Source organism: Megalopta genalis, chromosome 5 (genome assembly GCF_051020955.1).
Source record: "Megalopta genalis isolate 19385.01 chromosome 5, iyMegGena1_principal, whole genome shotgun sequence".
Classification (NCBI taxonomy): Eukaryota; Metazoa; Arthropoda; class Insecta; order Hymenoptera; family Halictidae; genus Megalopta; species Megalopta genalis.
The window spans coordinates 20,921,610-20,943,458 of NC_135017.1; the positions used below are offsets into that span (position 1 = coordinate 20,921,610).

At 37.4% G+C, this 21,849-nt stretch overlaps 1 protein-coding gene across 2 annotated transcripts; it reads right to left on the bottom strand.

Annotated features, from left to right (window-relative positions):
- Positions 1 to 96: 96 nt before the first annotated feature.
- Positions 97 to 21,668, bottom strand: Tspan6 (tetraspanin 6). 2 transcript variants are annotated; one of them, XM_033469149.2, is made up of 5 exons: positions 21,411 to 21,668; positions 1,951 to 2,139; positions 1,708 to 1,872; positions 1,350 to 1,544; positions 97 to 451 (listed from the first exon to the last, which is right to left on the bottom strand). In XM_033469149.2, exons 1-5 carry the CDS (start codon positions 21,468 to 21,470, stop codon positions 377 to 379), a joined length of 684 nt encoding a protein of 227 aa, XP_033325040.2. In that variant the 5' UTR covers positions 21,471 to 21,668; the 3' UTR covers positions 97 to 376. The 2 variants fall into 2 exon arrangements, with proteins under 2 accessions (XP_033325040.2, XP_033325041.2); XM_033469150.2 differs by lacking the exon at positions 21,411 to 21,668 and adding an exon at positions 17,367 to 17,530.
- Positions 21,669 to 21,849: the final 181 nt, after the last annotated feature.

Genomic DNA, 21,849 nt, shown 5'->3' on the forward strand with positions numbered 1-21,849 from the left:
ATATTTAATTATTAACTATTATTACTATTGTGTTTCGTCTATCGTAAATAAAAAATATATCCAAATCAATGGAAAAAAATATATCAAAATAAAAAATACATTAAATAATACGTTTATACATTCAATATCACATACAAAGATTAAGTTTCGAACGTAAACAATTGATTCCGCAGTAATTCGAATAAAAAGGCATCATCTTCTCATTGTCCCATTTGCTCCTAAATCCCGTTCGTTCGTAGAACTACCTAAGTTTGGATGCATTACAATTGTTTTGTTACGTCTACCACGCTTTCAACGGCCGAATTATAAATGGTAGAGTAGTGTTATTTCTTTACTGTTTACGCAACGTATATACTTAATAATCCTTAATAATTCGTTACACTCTGTAGCCCCTGCGCTCTGTATTCTTGATGGAGTTCGCTAAACAGAGCGCGAAGATGATCCCGACCAACTGCAAGAAAACAACATTATTCATACCTGCACCATACGTATATTATTTAAACAATCAACGAAACAACGTCCTACTTCCTTCAAATTGCTTCGCGTACACGGATTCAATCTCTTTTATCAAAAAAATTGAACGGCTAAAAGATTGTTCGGAGGCACAGAAATGTTCAGAAGAAGCTCCCGCAGCTACGACAGGCGAGAAAGATTTATTTATTATCGAAAATAACGAAAACAGATGATTCTTGCCGTTTCCGTCATAGGGTGCAACATCGAATCCGGCACGAATTATACGCGCGACTGAAAATGCGACAGCAGCGCCGCCGTTACACGCGGCGGCAAAACGCTCGAACTTTCACGCGTAATGGCCGCTACGTGTAATAACGCTAAATATAGATTTCAATAGGTTTTACAGGGAGGCGCCATCTATAGCCGAATAATAAATCCTCGGAATTAAAAAGAGCGAGTAATTTCGGCGAGCAGTTCGATATTTTAAGGAATCGATAATTCGTAGTGAAATTTACCCCGGTTTTTACGACACCGGCAAGAGAAGAATCATCCTTATTTTCTATATTATTAATACTGAATTATCTGTTTTGCATCGTATAAATGCGCGAGAGTCTTCCTCGACATTTCTGCGCGGGCGCGTCGACAAATTCGAATCCTTTCGTATTATTAACACGGAGAAAACGAAGTTCGAAATTTCCAGCAAAAATTGAAGCTAGATGTGCGAAGAATAACCAGCAATTCTTACGAGAACTTAAACATTTCAGCGAATACAATGTACGCCCCGTTGCCCCTATTTTTATGAGATTCGTGGCTCTCGACCAAATCAATTTCGACATCTCGTGTCCCGAGGTAGACGCGTTTTCACCTAAGTCTCATAGTTTCATAACGGAAGTTACCTCAACTGCAGCAACAGCGATGGCAACGCCGCCTAACACGGATCCAATAAGGTGTAGCATATTCTTCATTGCTATTACACAACCTTGCTGGTAAGCATCCCTCACAAGACAAACACCTTCCTTTTGGCCACAACAACTCGCGGGAAGAGTTAACTCGTGGTAATCGTTCGGAGAATCGATACCGCAGCATTCCAACTGAAAACGGAGTTATTCAACGTTTCAGAATCATTGTTGATCATTCTCGGGGGTTGATTTCCGACGATCGCGTTAATCGCTCCAGCATTCAAGCTCGAGCTTGGAGGGCTACTAAATCGAATTGTCACGGATTTATTATGTTGAAGAATTGTTTGTCGCTTACCTTCTCCTGAAACAGATCCACGACTTGCTTGCTGGAATTGCTCGTGTGATATTTGTCGAATTGTATCACGTACTGCTCCCTCACATCGGCATCCTTGACGACCACGAAAGCGAATACCGCGACTGCCACTTGTATCAGCAAGATCAGGAGAAGGAACGACGCGAACTAAAACGCAGTCGGATAATTTTCGAGTTGCTCGTAGCAGCATTGTTTTCTCCGGTTGCTGGGTGTGTGTGTACTCACGGTGATCGTCATGCAATGACTTTCCCGAATGGCGCCGCAGCATCCGAAGAACGAGATTACAAAGATTATGCTTCCCAGGACTATTAACGTTATCGCCGGGAACGCAACGGGTGTGCTGAAATCTTTGCTTTCAGAGGCCAGTTGCAGGTGTGCGAGAACGCCGATCGTCAAGATACCTACGCCGCATATCTGCAACAGATTAAAATGTCCAAAATCATGGTCAAATTCATCGAGAGAAACAGATCACATTTGGCAGATATAACGTTCGATCGAAATCGTATTGTGGGAACGAACAAACATTTATTTGAAATTAATAATAAATATAAGAAGAAATTAGATTTTTATTCCCAATTTCTTCGAGAATAAAATATACATAATATATTTCTTATATTCTATATAATAATATAATAATATTATTAATTAATATATAATATAATAATAAATATAAGAGGTACATATGAATATGAGAATAGAAATAAATATATTATAAATGTAAGAATTATATTTATTATATAATATATATATAAGAATAAAAATAAATATATTATGAATATAATTTATTATATAATAAATATAAGAATAATGAAGAATAAATTATGAAATTGCATTGCACGTATATTAGACTAGAAACCTTTGACATTAAAGTCTAACATAATAATATGGACTATGATAATTAGATTACAATAGAACCCTTTCTTTTCTTTACAATTTGAGAATGTATTCTGAAGAGAATTAGATTTCTGCTTAAAAGAAAAACTAGAGCGGATTTTGACAATTTAGTTTGTACGAGCGATAGTGAACAACTTTGATCCTGGTGTCTTGGTACGAGTATGCGATCGAATAGGTATGTATTATGACGAGTGTCTCAGCCACCGATGGCAGTCTCTTATTACGTCACATTGCACAACGCCAACCGGTTGGCATTGGACGCTCCACGTACATGGTACACCATGATTGCGAAGATCGTGTATATGTGAATTTAGGTCACCTTCCAAGTATACCTCGGGTGGTTCAATATACTTTTCTCGGGGAGCCATCTTGAACGACCAAGACGATCTTTTTTGCGAGCTACCCTCCTCGCATCAAATCTTGCAAAACGATGAAAACGTTGCAACTGCTATTATTATTACTATTATTATTATTATAGAATAATACCATCTAAATAAACCATCTGGCTTGAGGCATTAGTAAATAAATAAATACATAATTTGAACGATTCAACGAGGAATACGGTACGTTCAATATTGTTTATAAAATGAGCAATGAATGTGTCGGTTTAATTCGTAACTAATTCTGAAGAGTTCTGTTAATCGTTTGATTTTATATTTGAAAACCGGTTCTCTTGAAAACCGATCGTTTTTCAGCATTTTTTAACGGCTGACGGTTTATACTGACAAACAATGTACAGTTACAGCGAATTGCCGAAGGTAGACGTTCAACGTCGCAAAACTGAACACCATTAAAATACTGGGAACGGTACAGGAAGAGAAGTCCGAGTTCGGCTTCCGAGAATCCCATTTCCTACATCATGGTGTGGCGTTCACCGTTTAGTGACCTTCGAGGAGCTTGCATTCTTCGCGGGAAAATTAAACGATGCAGATATTTATTTCTGCACTTTCTGCTTACCTTAAGCAGCTAATATTTTCTTAGCGATTTAAAAATTATTTCCTAATTTAAACAGTATTTCCTAATTTAAACATTACTTCCCAATTTAAATATTATTTCCTAATTTAAGCATTATTTCCTAATTTAAACAGTATTTCCTAATTTAAACAGTATTTCCTAATTTAAACATTACTTCCCAATTTAAACATTATTTCCTAATTTAAACAGTATTTCCCAATTTAATCATTACTTCCCAATTTAATCATTACTTCCCAATTTAAACAGTATTCCCTAATTTAAACAGTATTCCCTAATTTAAACAGTATTCCCCAATTTAAAAATTATCCCCCAATTCAAAAATGATCCCCCAATTCAAAAATGATCCCCCAACTTGAAAATTATCTCCCAACGTAGAAATTATTCCCCAACTTAAAAATGACTCCCGAGCATAGACGACACTGCTCCGTGTCAACGATTAATCCGCTGCAACCAGCGAGACGAATAATTGCCTCGATAATACCGTATCGAGAAGCGTGCAACACACATGCGAATAAATGAACGGTGATAATATTATGCGTATCTGCTAACACAGAGCGGGAACCTATTGTCGCCAATTCCTAACAAAACTGCTGCTGCATATTTCTCGTAGACTCTGCCGGTAGAAAACGAATACGAACGTGCTATCCTCGTACGATCGGCGTTCAAGCGTATTCAACGTGCAATTTCTACGCGATTCTATAAAAAAAGAAAAAGAAGTAGGACAATCGTATAGCACAGAAAGCATTGCGCGGCGGCGGCGGCGGTAAGGTATCGAGATCCTTGAAACTTCGTGGATGTGACGCCTTCGTGTCAAGCACACGCTCGAAATTGTCGGTGATCGATGATGGGACTCTCGCACGTGCAACGTGTCTGTTATTCAACTTTACAGTGAAACATGTGTAAGTATTTATCATTCGTAATCCGCCATCGACTATGGTCCCACGGTATCGAGCACGTCGCATCGGTTTTAGCAGACGGTGGCCGGCGTAGCGTACGTACCTGTTAACACAGTTTGTTTCTAGAGCACGGTGTCCTAGAACTGTTTCACGAGAATATTTCAGACTGTTCGAAGCAGAAAACAATGCTTGTAGAACAATAAATTGCTTCGTCGTTTTTTTTATATGCCGGTGTTTAATTTTGTAGAAAGTGCGAAAATAGAATGAGGAAACAATTGGTAATTGAAGAAGATGAGACGCTCGAATCGTGTGCTGTGATAGCGCAATCTATAGATACGACACAATCGAAGTCTGTGATTGGATAGTTGTAATTTGCGAATATAAGAAGAAGAGTCACGCTTTCGATCCTATTGTCTATCTTAAAATTTGTCGTAAGTTTGTACAGAGTATCGATAAATCTCGTACGAGATTTCAATAGTTGAACACGAAAAGTGTGTTGGAAAAGATGCACTGTTTGAAGCAAATTAAACACGAGTTATCGATGTAAAATAGTTACACGATGTTTCGCAAGATTACGTTCGCGATGCAAGAATAATTTTGACACTATTTTTACCGGAAGGGTTGAAAGATATTTTTTAAGATTTCAGGTTTACGCTGTTATGATCAAGGGAGCCAAAAAGTACCTGCAAATTTAATGTAATGCTGTTGTTATCGATATTATCGATAAGCTAGTTATAATATAAGTTATAAATATAACTGATAATAGCTATAATAATAATAAAATAGTAGCTATAATAATAATAAAATGATAGCTATAATAATAATAATAAAATAATAGCTATAATAATAATAAAATAACAACTATAATAATAGTAATAAAATAATAGCTATAATAATAATAAAATAACAACAATAATAACAGTAAATAAAAGTAAAATAAATAGTAAAATAATAGCTATGATAACGATAAAATAATAACTATAATAATAAGCTATAAAATAAGCTATCAAAATTTCAATTGAACACTATCTTTAATGTAGAATCATTTTCTAAACTGAACACCAAACCTACCGTGCTGGTAAAAAACGATTCCGCATTGTTCCCATCAACATTGTTGAAATTACAAAGCCTCTTTTTCACAGGAAACTAACGAATACATTTCTCGATTCCTTAATTTGTCGCTAAAAATAGCGTCAAGCCCGGATTGTTATTCCCGCACACGCAACTATTCGACAATCCCTCGTTTCCAGGATGACGATTCTTCTATGAGAACAGTTCCTGCAGCGTTGTACAATTATAAAACGAAGTTCTATTTCCGTCGTGCAACGAAACTGAAGCCGTAAACGCAACTCTTGACACGACGTTGAAAAAACCGCGAGCATTTAATACCTAAGATAAAAGCGCTCCCCGTCTTCGACAAACGAAACGTAGCAATTTGTCATTTTAATGCTAAATTTCGATCAAATAAAAAAACGAACGATCGTACACGTCACGCGCGTATATCATATCGAATCCCGAAATCCGCCGTATCCGGCGAGATAAAAAAAAAATCGATCCTCTCCCTTTACGGTTCTGCGAAACGTTAAAAATAGCGATTGCCCGTTCCCGTTGATTATCCGCGTCTTGCACAGATTTGATCGTCTAGCCGAGTGACGTCACCGCGTTCGCGGTACTTCCTTGATAACATTTTCCGCTGGGGAATCAGAAACGCGACCGCGTGAAACCCGTCAGAAGGAAAAATCAGGATCGCTCGTTTCCCTCGAAGATGTTTCCGCGAGAGTCGGCCGGCTCTAATTCGAGAATCTAAAACGATCTGGAATCGTCGGGGGAAGATAATGCGATACGCGGTAATGATGGCTCAAGCGCGAGAATTCCAAGTAAAACTTAAGCCTTATCGTCGCTTCGCCGAGGAACAGCAACTCGATAATTATTAATCGCCGGGCTCGTGGAAACGCCGCCTGCGATCGGTATCTCGATTGTTCTTTCGCGAAGAACAAAGCTGGGATGTGTGAGCGGTATTAGATAATTGTACGTTTTCCGAGAAAATCGATAGCCAAGTCAGAATTTGATAAATTCGTGGTTCCTATTAACGGAGCGAGCAATTTTTAGCGACAACACGTTGTTCTATTATCCGGCTGATAATCGCGAGAAGAAATACGTACAGAGGAACGGTCGCTCGCGATTGGCTTACAGATTCCATCTTTATTGATTTCGTAAATCGTTCTGCACGTGGGTTGCCCTAGATCGAGCTGATTGCACGTGAAACGTAGATTAACGGCCGAAAGATCAAGGCGAGAAGGAACGAAGAAAGAAAGAAGGAAAGAAATTGGTGAAATGCACTTTTCGGTTGCAAGTATTTTTCCAAGTCTCGGGTGTCGCAGTCCATTAAAATCGATACGATTCAACTTGGACGAGCAAACTGATTTAATGATTTCCGGTGGAAGCGTTTTTATCATTTCGATGATCGTAGAATAATAATTGGAAAGAAAATAACAAGCCGAAAGAAAATAATAATCCGAAGAAAATAATAACTCGAAAGAAAATAATAATCCGATGAAAGTGTTTTTATAATTTCGATGATCGTAGAATAATAATTGGAAAGAAAATAATAATCCGAAGAAAATAATAATTCGATAGAAAATAATAATTCGAAGAAAATAATAATTCGAAAGAAAATAATAATCCGATGAAAGTGTCTTTATAATTTCGATGATCGTAGAATAATAATTGGAAAGAAAATAATAATCCGAAGAAAATAATAATTCGAAAGAAAATAATAATCCGAAGAAAATAATATAATCCGAAGAAAATAATAATCCGAAAGAAAATAATAATTCGAAAGAAAATAATAAACCGAGAGAAAATAATAATCCAAAAAAAATAATAATTTGAATGAAAATAATGATCCGAAAGAAAATAATAATTCGAGCATGGCACTAAAACCACCGAGCCGGTCAAAATTGCAGACAATTAAAAAAATTACCCACAATTTTCATTTAACCATCGTTGAAATTTTAAGGCGTCTTTTCAAGGAAACGATCGAATAAGTTCCTTGATCCAAGCACACGTTGCGATCAAAATTGCGTAAATAAATTCTTTAAATAAATTCTTGCTATCGTTATCAAGTGAGTCAATCACGATCAGCGTAAACGCACTATCTACGGAAGAGATATACTTATTAATACCCTTTTAAAAAATTAAATTCTTTTTTTAATACCGTTATATGAGCCGTTCATTTTGAAAGTGGTCTAAGTCCATTTATACTGAAATCGAGATATTTAAGGGTTTGCGTTTCAAAATAAAAATAAAACTATACGTACAGAATACTAATGAGTCATACTGCTTAAGTGTATCTAAAGGAGTTTAATTTACAGTTCTCATTAAAATAATGGCAATTGTTAAGTAAATAATATGCGTTTTCTGACCAAGAATGGAGTTAGGCCACTTTCAAAATCACCAATCGGATTCGTTACAAAATTTGTAGGAGCCCAAGTCCATTCAACATAATTTAAGATGCTTCGAATTGAAAAACACAATACTCAGTTTACTTCATACATCTTTACAACGCTTCGAAAACATAATTCACTCGATTCAAAACATTTGTTTTAACTACATAAATTACTAAACAATTGAATCCTCTGCGAAATCCTAAAAAACTCCTCGTCACATGCTTGTCATATCAAAATCTTACCGTCGCTTTCTCAAATGTTAAATATTCTTTCAACTAAAGAAAAAAAATAAAAAAGAAAGAATACATTTTTTAAGAACGCATTCTTATATCATTCGCGCATTCTTGTATCATTCGCGCGCAGCGTGCGAATAGAATGAAACGTGCGTCCGTGAATTTCGAGCCGAAAGAAACCGGACAAGCAACTGCGATTAAAGTTGATCGTTTTTAAACGAGCCCGCACTGTATTTGGACAATAGAGAATTCCGATATAATCGAGGTTCTACCGCGTGCGTGTATGTATCTATATATATATGTACGTATCTACGTACATATATATGTATCGAGCAGACCGAGCTCAGCGCGAAGCGTCTCGGAATTGGTCGATCGTGTGCCCATTGACTCATAATTCGCACAGCGAACGTCACCGGTTCTATTAACAGCTTTTGGCTCCTCCGCGGTTCGCTGCAACGTTGTTAGCTCTGATCTCGCGGCGTCTGAGACGGCGTTATCAATGGCCGTTGTTTCTTCCCATTGAGACGATAACGATCGACGAAAGGCCGCGGTGACCGGCTCGATAAGGCGAAACCGCGCCCGCCGGCTTAGGCGGTCTTGTTCGTCAAGCTTCCACAAGGTCCGAGAGGCTTTAGAAAGCGGGGTCTCCCCACCGAAAGCAACAGAAAACCTGTTCCCTGTGTTTCTCAAACAACGCCCCGGAGCCTTGAATGAAACTGGCTATTGCCGGACAAAGGAGACTTGGCCGCTTGAAAAAGTTATTTTTCGAGATCGCTTCGTCGTCGCGTGCGCGCGCGCGCGAAAAAACATGATGAAAGGAACCACGCGCGGATGACTCAAGCAGCTTCCAGGAAAATGTACGTTTCCACGGTATGGTACTGATCCGACGTTTCAATAACAGTCCTGCGCCGTACGCGGTTTTTCTGGGTCGCGGCTATGCTCTTTTACGGATAAATCGCCGAGCTTCATTCTGACCAGTCAAGGTCGCTTTCTTCTACGCGCTAGTAAAAATGTCACGGATCGAGGAACACCGCCCCGCGATGCTCTGAAACGCGACTGCCCGGCACGGCGAAATGACTTCTATTGGTTCCCCGTTGCATTGCAAAAAATTACCTGCTTATTTATCGGGTTTCGTTTCGTTCGTTTGCGCGAAGCGCGAGGAAGTGTTTCAATGTTTCGATTTCTGAAACTTTCGTGTACACGTATATACATACGGGGTGACCCAAAAATGTCTCGCATTACGGGAATGTGGGGTAGCTGAGATCGTTCCAAGTAACTTCTTCCTTTGCGAAAATGCAATCCGCGGCTTTGTTTACGAGCTATTAACGAAAAACACGATATACGTATAAATACTTGGACAAAAATTATACAGGGTGAGGCGTTCGAAACAAGCTACCAACTCGCTTGTTTCCGACAATAGAAAGAAAAGTGTCAGACAAAAGTTGTTCGATTTCGAGGGGTTTACTGTACGATGCTAATAATTTTTTTATATGTGGAGGCGTGGAGTACGTACGAAGGTCGAACTAGTTTTTTTCAATGGGATGACCTAATTTTTTATTCACATTCTGGTAGAGCCTTTCGAGACGAATACAGTAACCTGTAAAATGATGGTCGTTTAAAGTCACAGCATATGAACTGCAACGAACGATTGCAATTTTCATTGCAATCGTGAATCAGATTATAGTAATGTCTCTCTAATTGACGCCCAGATTTTCCGCAAAACTGGACAATTTGGGAAGAGGAGATACGATTGTTCGAGCCTTTTGTTTTTATAGTTATAAATTGTTATAGTTATAATAATAATAAAAAAAATAATAATAATAAATGTTATAGTTATAATAATAATAATAATAAAAATAAATGTTATAGTTATAATAATAATAATAATAAAAATAAATGTTATAGTTATAATAATAATAATAATAATAAAAATAAATGTTATAGTTATAATAATAATAATAAATGTTATAGTTATAATAATAATAATAAATGTTATAGTTATAATAATAATAATAATAATAAATGTTATAGTTATAATAATAACAATAATAAATATAGTTATAGTTATAATAATAACAATAATAAATATAGTTATAGTTATAATAATAACAATAATAAATATAGTTATAGTTATAATAATAACAATAATAAATATAGTTATAGTTATAATAATAACAATAATAAATATAGTTATAGTTATAATAATAACAATAATAAATATAGTTATAGTTATAAATTGTCAACAATTATAAAAACGAGCCTCAAGGCTCGGACAATCGTATCTCCTCTTCCCAAATTGTCCATTTTTGTGGAGAATCTGAGCGTCAGTAAAGGAGACATTACTGTAGTTCGCTGTTTACTACGTTCTCCATTTTGAACGTCGAGCGTCTAGGAAGCCTTGGGGGAACTCGGGCACGATAAATCTCCGAGGCAACGTACACGATATCAAAAGGTAAACGGCGCTGTGACGCGACGTTTCATGAGAGGCGTCAATTTTTATCTTTATTCTCGGAACGACCGAAATTATTATGAGCCTCTCTCTTGAACCGCCGGAGACAGAGACCTCGGCGCACCGTGTCCTAGATTACGTCACACGTAGAAACATCGCGTAGATAGCGATCTCATTGTGGAACCCTTTCATCGAGCGGAGGTTTCCGCCCCGCTCCTCGGCTCTTAGAATTCCCCGAAATGTCCACAAGTCGCGTTTCAGTCGCGTTAACCTTGTTCAACGTATAATTTTAATCGGAATGCTTCTATCACGGTGTCGCGGCAGCTCGTTGTTTTTCTTGAACCTCGAATAAGTTTATCTGGAAATCTTATCGGTGCGAACCGTTTTTGTTGTTCGATGTTACAGAATGCGGAAAACGTTGTTTCATGATCGCCAGGAGGCTCGATTAAATTGATAAGAATACGCGGCAAAGATACACGTATATATCTTATATATTTATATATATAAAATGTATGAATAAAGTATTGAACGAAATAAAAAAATAAAATACATGAATATAAATGATATTTGTTATATTATGTTAATATATTAGTAAGCTATTATTATTAGACTAATATTATTAGGCTGTTGTTATTAGACTAATATTATTAGGCTATTGTTATTATTAGATTAATATTATTAGGCTATTATTATTATTAGACTAATATTATTAGGATATTATTATTATTAGACTAATATTATTAGGCTATTATTATTATTATTAGACTAATATTATTAGGCTATTATTATTATTAGGCTATTATTATTATTAAGCTATTATTATTAGGCTACTATTATTAGACTAATATTATTAGGCTATTATTATTAGACCAATATTAGTAGTCTATTATTATTAGACTAACATCATTAGATTAAACAGCGTATACTTAATTTAATTTGATACCGATTCAAAAATTGAATATTTAATATTTCATTCAAAAATTCAATAATTAATCACAACATATGAATTAATATAATATTATTGTTCTATAATTATTGTCTCCTATTTGTAAATACTATTTCCTTCGTTTTCATCAATCGTGTAATTTCAGATCACAGTGACTCGATTACATAAAAAATGAATTATCTATATCTTTATCGCATAGATTGCGTTGTCAGTCGAGAGCATCTGCCATTTCCAACTAGACTCCTCAAGAATCAACTATCGCGAATCTGTTCACAACAGTTCGCTATAACGAAGTTTGAATGGAGTGATCGATAATTATCCGGATAACGCAACGCGGAATCGTGTACTTTTCAAGTACACGCGAGTTAAAAACAACCAGAGCTAATCGATTGCCGCGTGTGCAACAAATTGGGTTCCGTTACAGATCTAACTTTTCGGAGATTAATTTAACCCTTTGCACTCGAAGCCATTTTAATTATAAATCTAAAATAATTTTTCTGACTCGTACAGTATTTCTATTTTATGTGACAAAGTGCATTTTATGCACGTGAAATTGAGTCTCGTGACTCATACAACAGGTTACGTTTTTAACAATTTCTGAAATCTAAGCTTTAACCCTTTGCACTCTGAGGCACCACTAAAATTTGTTATATCACCTTTTACGATAATTCTGATATTAACAAAGTTTAGATTTCAAAAATTGTTAAGAGTGTAACTGTTGTGCGAGTCCAAAGAGCCAATTTCATATATATATATATATATATATATATGTACCCTTTGCACTCGAAGCTATTTTAACTGAAAATATAAAATCATTCTTCTAGCTTACAATATTTCTACTTTATATGACAGTTAAGATAGCTTCGAGTGCAAAGGGTTGATAATATAAAAATGATTTTAGAACCGTGATATAGCAATCTCAGTGGTGCCTCAAAGTCGCCTCTCGAGTGCAAAGGGTTAATCTTAACGATTCCAATAGGATCGCGGATGCAAAACCGAGCGATTACTTTATGTTTCTCAAATTCCTCAGCTACGCCCGAAGGTTCAAATATTTCTTCGGCGATTTAGCACGCGATTCCGAGAGCATGATAACGCGAACCTCGGAGGATCGTAGGAGTTAAAAGTGTCGATATTACGTCAGTCACCGTATTAACGCACCACCTCCTATCATGTCCGATTCAGATTTTTCAAACGCGATCTTGACGGTCCGTTCTCTGTCCGTTCGACGCGCCAATCACGATCTCTTGTGTTAACAATTGGCCGCCGCCGGGCGGAAAATTTAATTCCGTTTCATCGGGAACTATGTATGTATATATGTATGTATGTATGTATGTACGTATGGAGAGGCATACGTGTTCGCAATACCGACTTTATCTCGCGGGAAGTGGTCGAAGCGGAGAATACACCGCGTTATTGCGGTTCGTGCACGAAGCATAGTCGGTGTTCCCGGTTACATTTGACAATTATTGCATTACGTAAAGCATACCGACGCGGATTCTTCTGTCCGCACATGACAAAAGACAGCGTAGTTTTACCGTAGAAATTATTGCATACGCTGTAATTACCGTCGCTGCAATATTAATTGCAATGGTTAACAGAGTCGACTGTGTTGATGCATTAATAATTGTATTAATAATAATAATATTTGACGTAATAATAATTATTATTATTATTTATTAATAATAATAATATTTAACGTAATAATAATAACAATTATTATTTATTAATAATAATTAATATTTATATTTATTAAATATTAGTCAAAATTATCAGTAAAAATTATTATTAATAATAATGAAAATACTAATTATTTACATAATCCATCAATGTGTTAGTGCATTCATGATTAACCGTAGAACTGCCGAGCCCTAAACGAGACTAATGTATACTGTTTCATAACAATGATAACACTGGATTTATTTAAGCCTCCTACGATTACAAAAATATTAATATATTTAAAAAGACATTTTTATAATACCAGGAACCGTGAAAGGAAAAATTTAGAAACCAGTAATTCCGACTATAATCAATGTTGTTAATGATGCAGATTGAATTGCGAAAGGAGTTTAACGAGGCTTTACGAGGATGTAACCGAAGTTTCTAAGAACCCGTTGATTCAGAACGACAGTGACGCACAGAAATAACAGAGCTGATAAATGTTGCTGTAACAAGTGATTCTGACACATCGGGCGCGACACGTATGATTTTGCGAGAGGCGGGTCATTTGAGTAATTCGCGTGATTACACACTGCGTGTCTACGAACAAATCTTTCGGGGTTTTATTGAATGTGTACTACTCTGATAATAATGATACCGGCTTTGTTAGAACACTTTATCGCGCGGCGAACGTGCAAAAAGCAACCGGAGCGAACGTAATTTCCAACAATCACTACGGGACCTTGTGACAATAAATAAATAAAATCGTTCGAGTGAATGCAATCTTGCGAGTGTTGTGAAAGAAGAAGAATAGGTCTGAGCATGCTTCTAACAATAAATAAATAAGATCGTTCGAGTAAATCCGATAGCGGCGCCGCTTTTTACGCGCGACGAGTACAATACCCGTCGCGACGCGAAATATAGTACATTCTTTTTAATTAACGCTCAGCTTGTGCGCAAAAATAGACAATTTGGGAGAGGAGATTTATAGTTCACTTTTATGCTAGTACTTTTTATTGTTAACGATTGTCAACAACTATAAAAACGAACAGCAAGGCTCGATCAACCCTTCGCACTCGAAGTTATTTCAACTGTGAATCTATAATAATTTTTCTCACTTATGGTATCTTTAGTTTACACGACAAAGTGCATTTTGCATGCATGCGAAATTGACTCTTGCGACTCGCACAGCAATTATACTTTTAACAATATTTTAAATCTGAACATTGTTAATATAAAAATGATCTTAGAACGTGATATAACAAGTTTTAACCCTTTGCACTCGAGTGGCGACTCCGAGGCGCCATTAAAAATTGTTACATCACCATTCAAAATAATTTTACTAATCAAGTTCGTATGTTCTAAATGCACTATATTACATAAAATGGAAATACCATGGGTCAGAAGAACTATTTTAAATTTTACGTTAATTTGGCCACGAGTGCAATGGGTTAACGGTGCCTCGGAGTCACCGCTCGAGTGCAAAGGGTTAATCGTACCTCCCCTTCCCAAATTGTCCATCTTTGTTCTCCATGACGAGTATACTCGTCAAATAACTGGTAAGCGAGACGTATAAAAATTTCGAATAACCGTCAGAAACTAGAGACAATAATTGAACGGTTTATTTTGAAAGTGGCATAAGTCACTTTGTTTTTAAATCGATATATTTAAGGGTTTGCGTTTTAACACGTTTAAAAATATGGATGCTAACTTTCGAGAAGATTTACTTGTATTCGTTACCTCAGGATACTGATATTTTTCTCGGTATAAATAATTTCGTATAAACATTTAAAAAATCACCACTTTTCATTACGGTAAAGCGACTTATACCACTTGCAAAATAAACTGCTCAATTGACAATATTTATGCGCGTGATCGAAACGGAGCGACGCCGTCGTTCAACTATTTCGGAGCTTCGGCGGTGGAGCAATTAACGTGTTAATTGAATTTCCGAAGCGTTCGACGGAATTTGAAGAAACGATAAAATGTCAAGAATGCAATCGTAGCCGCTACCCCTACGACCATGGATGAGTGACATAGTTTCGGCGCATAGCTTACAAATTGCCTCCTCGACTCCGGCGATCGGCTCCGCTGCTGCGAGAAGGTAGCGGCCGGCGTGGAATTCGCCTCGTTTCGACCAGCATCCCCTCGTGTTTATACATCTCCGGCCTAAGTTCTATGCGGATTAGATCGAACAGCTGCCAACGCGTAACCAGAAACGACTCAACAAAGACTCCGCTCGATCAAATGTTCCCAAGGATTCCTGTTCTACCCTCCCCGGTGACTCGGGATATTTGCATTTGAAACTTCAACGGGGAACCGTGATCGTTCGTGGAAGCCTCGATTTTTGTGCGCTGTTTTCTAACCCTTTGCACTCGGCTGGCGACTCTGAGGCACCGTTGAAGATCGTTGTGTCACGTTACAAAATAATTTTTACGTTATCATGTTTGTTTATATCGAAAAGACCGTTAAAAGGATAATTGCTCTGTAAATTATAAGACTCGATTTTATGTGCATAAACTGCACTATATAAAATATAAGATAGAAACAGCGTAGGTCGGAAAAAGCTGTTTTGGATTAGAGTTAAAACGACTTCGAGTGCAAAGGGCTAAATTATTTTGCTCTCTATATGATCGTTCGTGGAAGCCTCGATTTTTGTGCACTGTTTTCTAACCCTTTGCACTCGGATGGCGATTCTGAGGCACCGTAGAAGATCGTTGTGTCACGTTACAAAATAATTTTTACGTTATCGTGTTTGTTTATATCGAAAATACCGTTAAAAGGATAATTGCTCTGTAAATTACAAGACTCGATTTTATGTGCATAAACTGCACTATATAAAATACAAAATAGAAACAGCGTAGGTCGGAAAAAGCTGTTTTGGATTATAGTTAAAACGACTTCGAGTGCAAAGGGCTAAATTATGTTGCTCTCTGTTTGAACAACGACACTATCGAGCTACGAACGCGACTATCGTACAGTAATGTCTCCCTTACTGACGCTCGGATTGTGGAGAAAAATGGACAATTTGGGAAGAAGAGATACGATTTTTCGAGTCTTTCGCCTCTAGTTGTTGAGAATCGGTAATTATAAAAACAAGGCGGAAGACTCAAATTAATCGTATCTCCTCTTCCCAAATTGTCCATTTTTCTCCACAGTCTGAGCGTCAGTTAGGTAGGTTAGGTTTAGGTTACTCCCTAACTGACGCTCAGATTGTCCACAAAAATGCAGAGAAATGGACAATTTGGGAAGAAGAGATACGATTATTCGAGTCTTGCGCCTCGTTTTCATAGTTGTTGAGAATCGGTAATTATAAAAACAAGGCGCAAGACTCAAATTAATTGTATCTCCACTTCCCAAATTGTACATTACTGTACAGTAATGTCTCCCTAACTGACGCACAGATTGTGGAGAAAAATGTACAATTTGGGAAGAAGAGATACAATTAATTTGAGTCTTGACATTACTGTAAAGTAATGTCCCCCTAACTGACGCTCAGATTGTCCACAAAAATGGACAATTTGGGAAGAGGAGATGCGATTGTTCGAGCCTTGCGATTCGTTTTCACAGTAACGAATTGTCAGGAAATATAAAAACGAACTGCGAGGCTCGAATAATCGTATCTCCTCTTCCCAAATTGTCCATTTTTCTCCATAATCTGAGCGTCAGTAAGGGAGACATCACTGTACATTGCATTGTAACATTGCCAAGATCGAAACGTTTTAAATATTCAAGCGATTTCTGTTATAACATATGCACGATAAAGTGTCTTGTTATCTAAAAAAATGTCTCATTATTCAAGAAAATGTCTCATCGAAACATTTTCAAGGTAACAGAAATAGCAAAAGAAAGATCAGAAACTTGTGACTTTTTCCACGGCCTTTCATCAATTGAACTAATCTCAAATACGCTTTCTCGATAGGAGAAAAATAGCCGAGAAATGTGAAAAATATACGTATATGCGCGTGTGTGTGATATCGGCGCATATGCGCGCGCGTAAATCAGTATGATAGCAGTATCCAGCAACGCGAGCGTTTCTGCGATAGAACGCGCAAGGACCGAACGAAGCATCTCTTTTACAATTATGCGATAAAGTTTAGCAAAAGCGAACGACGACCGATCGATAACGGATTATGTACTTACGAGGATCAGGAAGTTAACAATGAACAACATCCACTTGATACAGCCCGAAACACAACTCATCTTGATCGTATTCGTATTCGTGGTTACGATGACGCAAGATCGGCAGAGCGCAATTCATTCGGAGGAAATGGAAGAAGCTCGCGGATCCAGCGCAAGGACAACAATGAAAATGACTCGGCAGTGCCGAGGACGAGACGCGAACGCTGAAACCGACACGCTGAAAATCACGAGCGCGCGAAGGAAACTCGCGGAGGCGAGTTTGACTCGGTTTTCCTCTTTTCTTCTCTCTCGGACTCACGTATTTTAAACTGCACCGACATCGTCTCATCCGGGATTTCCTAACAGCCAATCGTCGGCTCCCCAGGTCGCACGAAATCGTGCGAACATACGGCGCGCGTGTGGTTTACAAGTGGCAACCGAAAGCACGCGCCACCTTCCGAAACGAAACTAGAATAGCGGGGCCGGTTACTGTGGGCTAACCAATCGCTGGAAATTAATTTTATATTTATCGAAGGAGACGCGTGACATTTTTCTGTCCTTTTTATATTGTTTATTTCTGAATAAGAAGAATTTAACATGTACCATTCGATAAATATAAATAATTTTTTGGAGTAGAGAATATATACATAATAGAGAATAGAGATAGAGATATATATATATCAACAATATTCTCTATTATATATATATATATATCTATATCTATTATATATATATATATAATAGAGAATATTGTTGATTATTAATCAATTATTAGTACTATTTATTCATTACTATTACTATTTATTTATTGTTATGATTATTAATTTATTAGTATTAATTATTATTATTGGTTATTAATTATTTATCAATATTATTGATATAAGAATATTATGTTCCTTTGTGACTTTTCTATCCGAGACTATGACGATATGATATTTGAATGATGCGTTTTACGTATACTGACATCGGAAAAATTATAAATATCTTCACATTACATCCGCGATTTTTGTTACAGGGTCAGACGAGGTTACAGTCCCAAGGTTACTACCTAATTGACGCAATTATAATTGTATATATAATTAATTATAATTATTGTATATCATTAATTACAATTATTATATATCTTAATTATAATCATTATATATATATAATTAATATTGACGCTTTTGTACACAAAACTGGACAATTCGATTATTACGATTGTTATCATTACGTGATACGATTATTCGACTTGCGACTCGTTTTTATAGTCACCGATCGTCAACAGCCATAAAGACCGAGCCTCCCTCCCCGAATCGTCCATTTTTGTGCACAGTCCGAGCGCGCGAATTAGGAAGAATTTCCTGTACTTTCTTCAGTTGCTTAAAAAAAAAACTCCCTTGCTTTCTTCAGTCCAAAAAAAAATCCGGTTGCACGTAAGAAAAATGAAACGGCGATTTCCATAATATCGCGAGAAACATTGTCGTTTCTGCGCATTCAGGCGCGGGCGAACGGCGAATGGTGACGGTCTAACAATGTTTATGTAACCTGGAGTACCGTCGAAAATTAGTTTCGATCTTTATCGTGCGCTTCCACCTAATGCGCAACCACTGAAATTGATTTTCCATTCGTGCAAACAGCCAGCAAGCTGGATTACTTGTGACATAAAAAAAAAAGAAACCGTCCCGGCCGAAATCGCCTAACTGTCTACAACGCGCATATCCGTACGGGCTGGAACAGCGATAAAATATTGAGCTGGAACGAGCTCCGTCGAAACGAGTACAGAAGTGCCTACACACAACTGACACAAATAGAATAGGGTATATCGATTATTTAATAGTTGAAAAGGATATACATTTACCCAGTTTCCTATCACTATCAGAAAAGCAGTGTACACAGTATAAATACGCCCGTCGTGTTATCAAAATTCTAGAGGATTTTTCTACGCTTAAGGATCATAAATGGAACACGCGCTTGTCATAAACCAAGCTAAAAATGATGAAACGTTAATCGAGCCGTTTATTTTGAAAGTGCACTAAATGCACTGACTCTTGCGACTCGCACAGCAATTATACTTTTAACAATATTTTAAATCTGAACATTGTTAATATAAAAATGATCTTAGAACGCGATATAACAAGTTTTAACCCTTTGCACTCGAGTGGCGACTCCGAGGCGCCATTAAAAATTGTTACATCACGATTCAAAATAATTTTACTAATCAAGTTCGTATGTTTCAAAATGTTCAATTCAAAATGTCTCAAAATTCAAGTTCGTATGTTCTAAATGCACTATATATATAAATACCATGGGTCAGAAGAACTATTTTAAATTTTACGTTAATTTGGCCACGAGTGCAATGGGTTAACGGTGCCTCGGAGTCACCGCTCGAGTGCAAAGGGTTAATCGTACCTCCCCTTCCCAAATTGTCCATCTTTGTTCTCCATGACGAGTATACTCGTCAAATAACTGATAAACGAGACGTATAAAAATTTCGAATAACCGTCAGAAACTAGAGACAATAATTGAGCCGTTTATTTTGAAAGTGGCATAAGTCACTTTGTTTTCAAGTCGATATATTCAAGGGTTTGCGTTTCAACACGTTTAAAAATATGTATGCTAACTTTCGAGAAGATTTACTTGTATTCGTTACCTCGGGATACTGATATTTTTCTCAGTATAAATAATTTCGTGTAAACATTAGAAAAATCACCACTTTTCATTGCGGTAAAGCGACTTATGCCACTTTGAAAATTAACACGAGAAATCGGCTCGTATCGCTGGAGATTCTAATAAATCCCACCGTGTTCGCCACGATTTTGCAATCGTTCGTTGCGTGTTCGCGCGGTAATTTATGTATTAACGCGTGACGATTCACCGCGCGCGACAAGCGAGGAGAATGTCATTTTTAAATAATAATCGCCGACGCGCGTTGGACGATCAGGCGACGAGAAAGTGTACCTAAATAGCGAATTTCACGTCGCGAATAAATAATCGTGCGCGCTAAATTCTTCGGCTTTTTATTATGTTTCGTTCCGCCGACATCATCCCCCTCCCCTCCTAAGCTCGCCAAAAACAGATTTAAATGTCTCCGGGGCGTAAAAAACTGCTTGTGTACAAAATATTCGTTGCAGGATCTTTCGGGACCGAAGGGCACGCGATATTACGTACGTTAAAGTAGCGGTTCGCGAACGTGCGAAAGATGTTTGCGGACGACGAGTATCGTTATCGCATGACTCACGGTCGGCTAACATTGGCGTACGTTTAAATGGCGAAAAAAAAAGAGTAGAATGCGTTGACTCAGAAATTAGTGCCGGCGATCGATTTATCTATTGTTCAATAATTGCGACACTGACACCGGACACGGTCGATAAAAATCAAAGGCGTGCACAGAGTTCGTCGAAAAAAAAGGGGATGAATCGTGATACGAGAGCGAAGAACGAAGGGATTACGAATGAAATGTGATCACGGGAAAAATTCGAATTACGAAACGCGCGCGTCTCGCTCGAAGCAACCAGCGAATTAATTAATATTCAGATGTATGTACTCGAACGGTCGGCGCTCGAACGTGCGAAGCAAAAATTAAAGCCGCGCTCCGTGTTGCGCAATTGCAGTGTTCGATATACAATTGGTGACCTACCAACAATATATGAGCCGTTTATTTTGAAAGTGGCATAAGTCACTTTATCGTAATGAAAAGTGGTGATTTTGTTAATGTTTATACGAGATTATTTATACCGAGAAAAATATCGGTATCCTGAGATAACAAATACAAGTAAATCTTCTCGAAAGCTAGCATCCATATTTTTAAACGGTGTTAAAACGCAAACCCTTATATATATATCGACTTAGAAACAAAGCGACTTATGCCAGTTTCAAAATAAACGGCTCATATCTTGCCGTCTATTACAAAACAACGGAAACACCGTTTCGAGTCGATATCGAATTAAAATCGCGTTTAAAATGATATCAATTTACGGGAACAATTGCGAACGGAATCGATAAGTTGCACGGCGTGTGAAGATAAGTTTTTTTTTTTAAACGATTGTAATTAGCTTAGAGAGAGAGAAAAGCGAAGGGACTTACCGCGAAAATGAAGTTGAATATGAAGAGTAAGTATTTAATCATTCCCATTCCGCAACTCATTTTGCCGGGCTTTTATTTGGTGTTGCTGCTGCCACAAAGGAAATAGCTGGTACGTTGAAAACCGTTCGTTCGTTCGGACGACGCGCAAAGAAGAGACGCTCAACAGGTTCGGTTCGAGGCAGCGCGATGAACAACTGCGACGCCGACTTCTCGTGTTCAACTGGTGCAAGAGCCCGAAACGAGTTCCCGTTGTGAAGCGCAATAGCGCCGCGCCCGCCTTTATCTGGAAAGATTAAGCCAGCTTTGAATACCGTGTCACCGCGGTGCTGGTATCGATAATACGAGCACCGTTAATGACGAGGCGCGCATCGTACACGATGAAACACGTTCGATTTACACGGCAAAAGAAATCAATCTCTACACCGTTCTTCGAAACTGC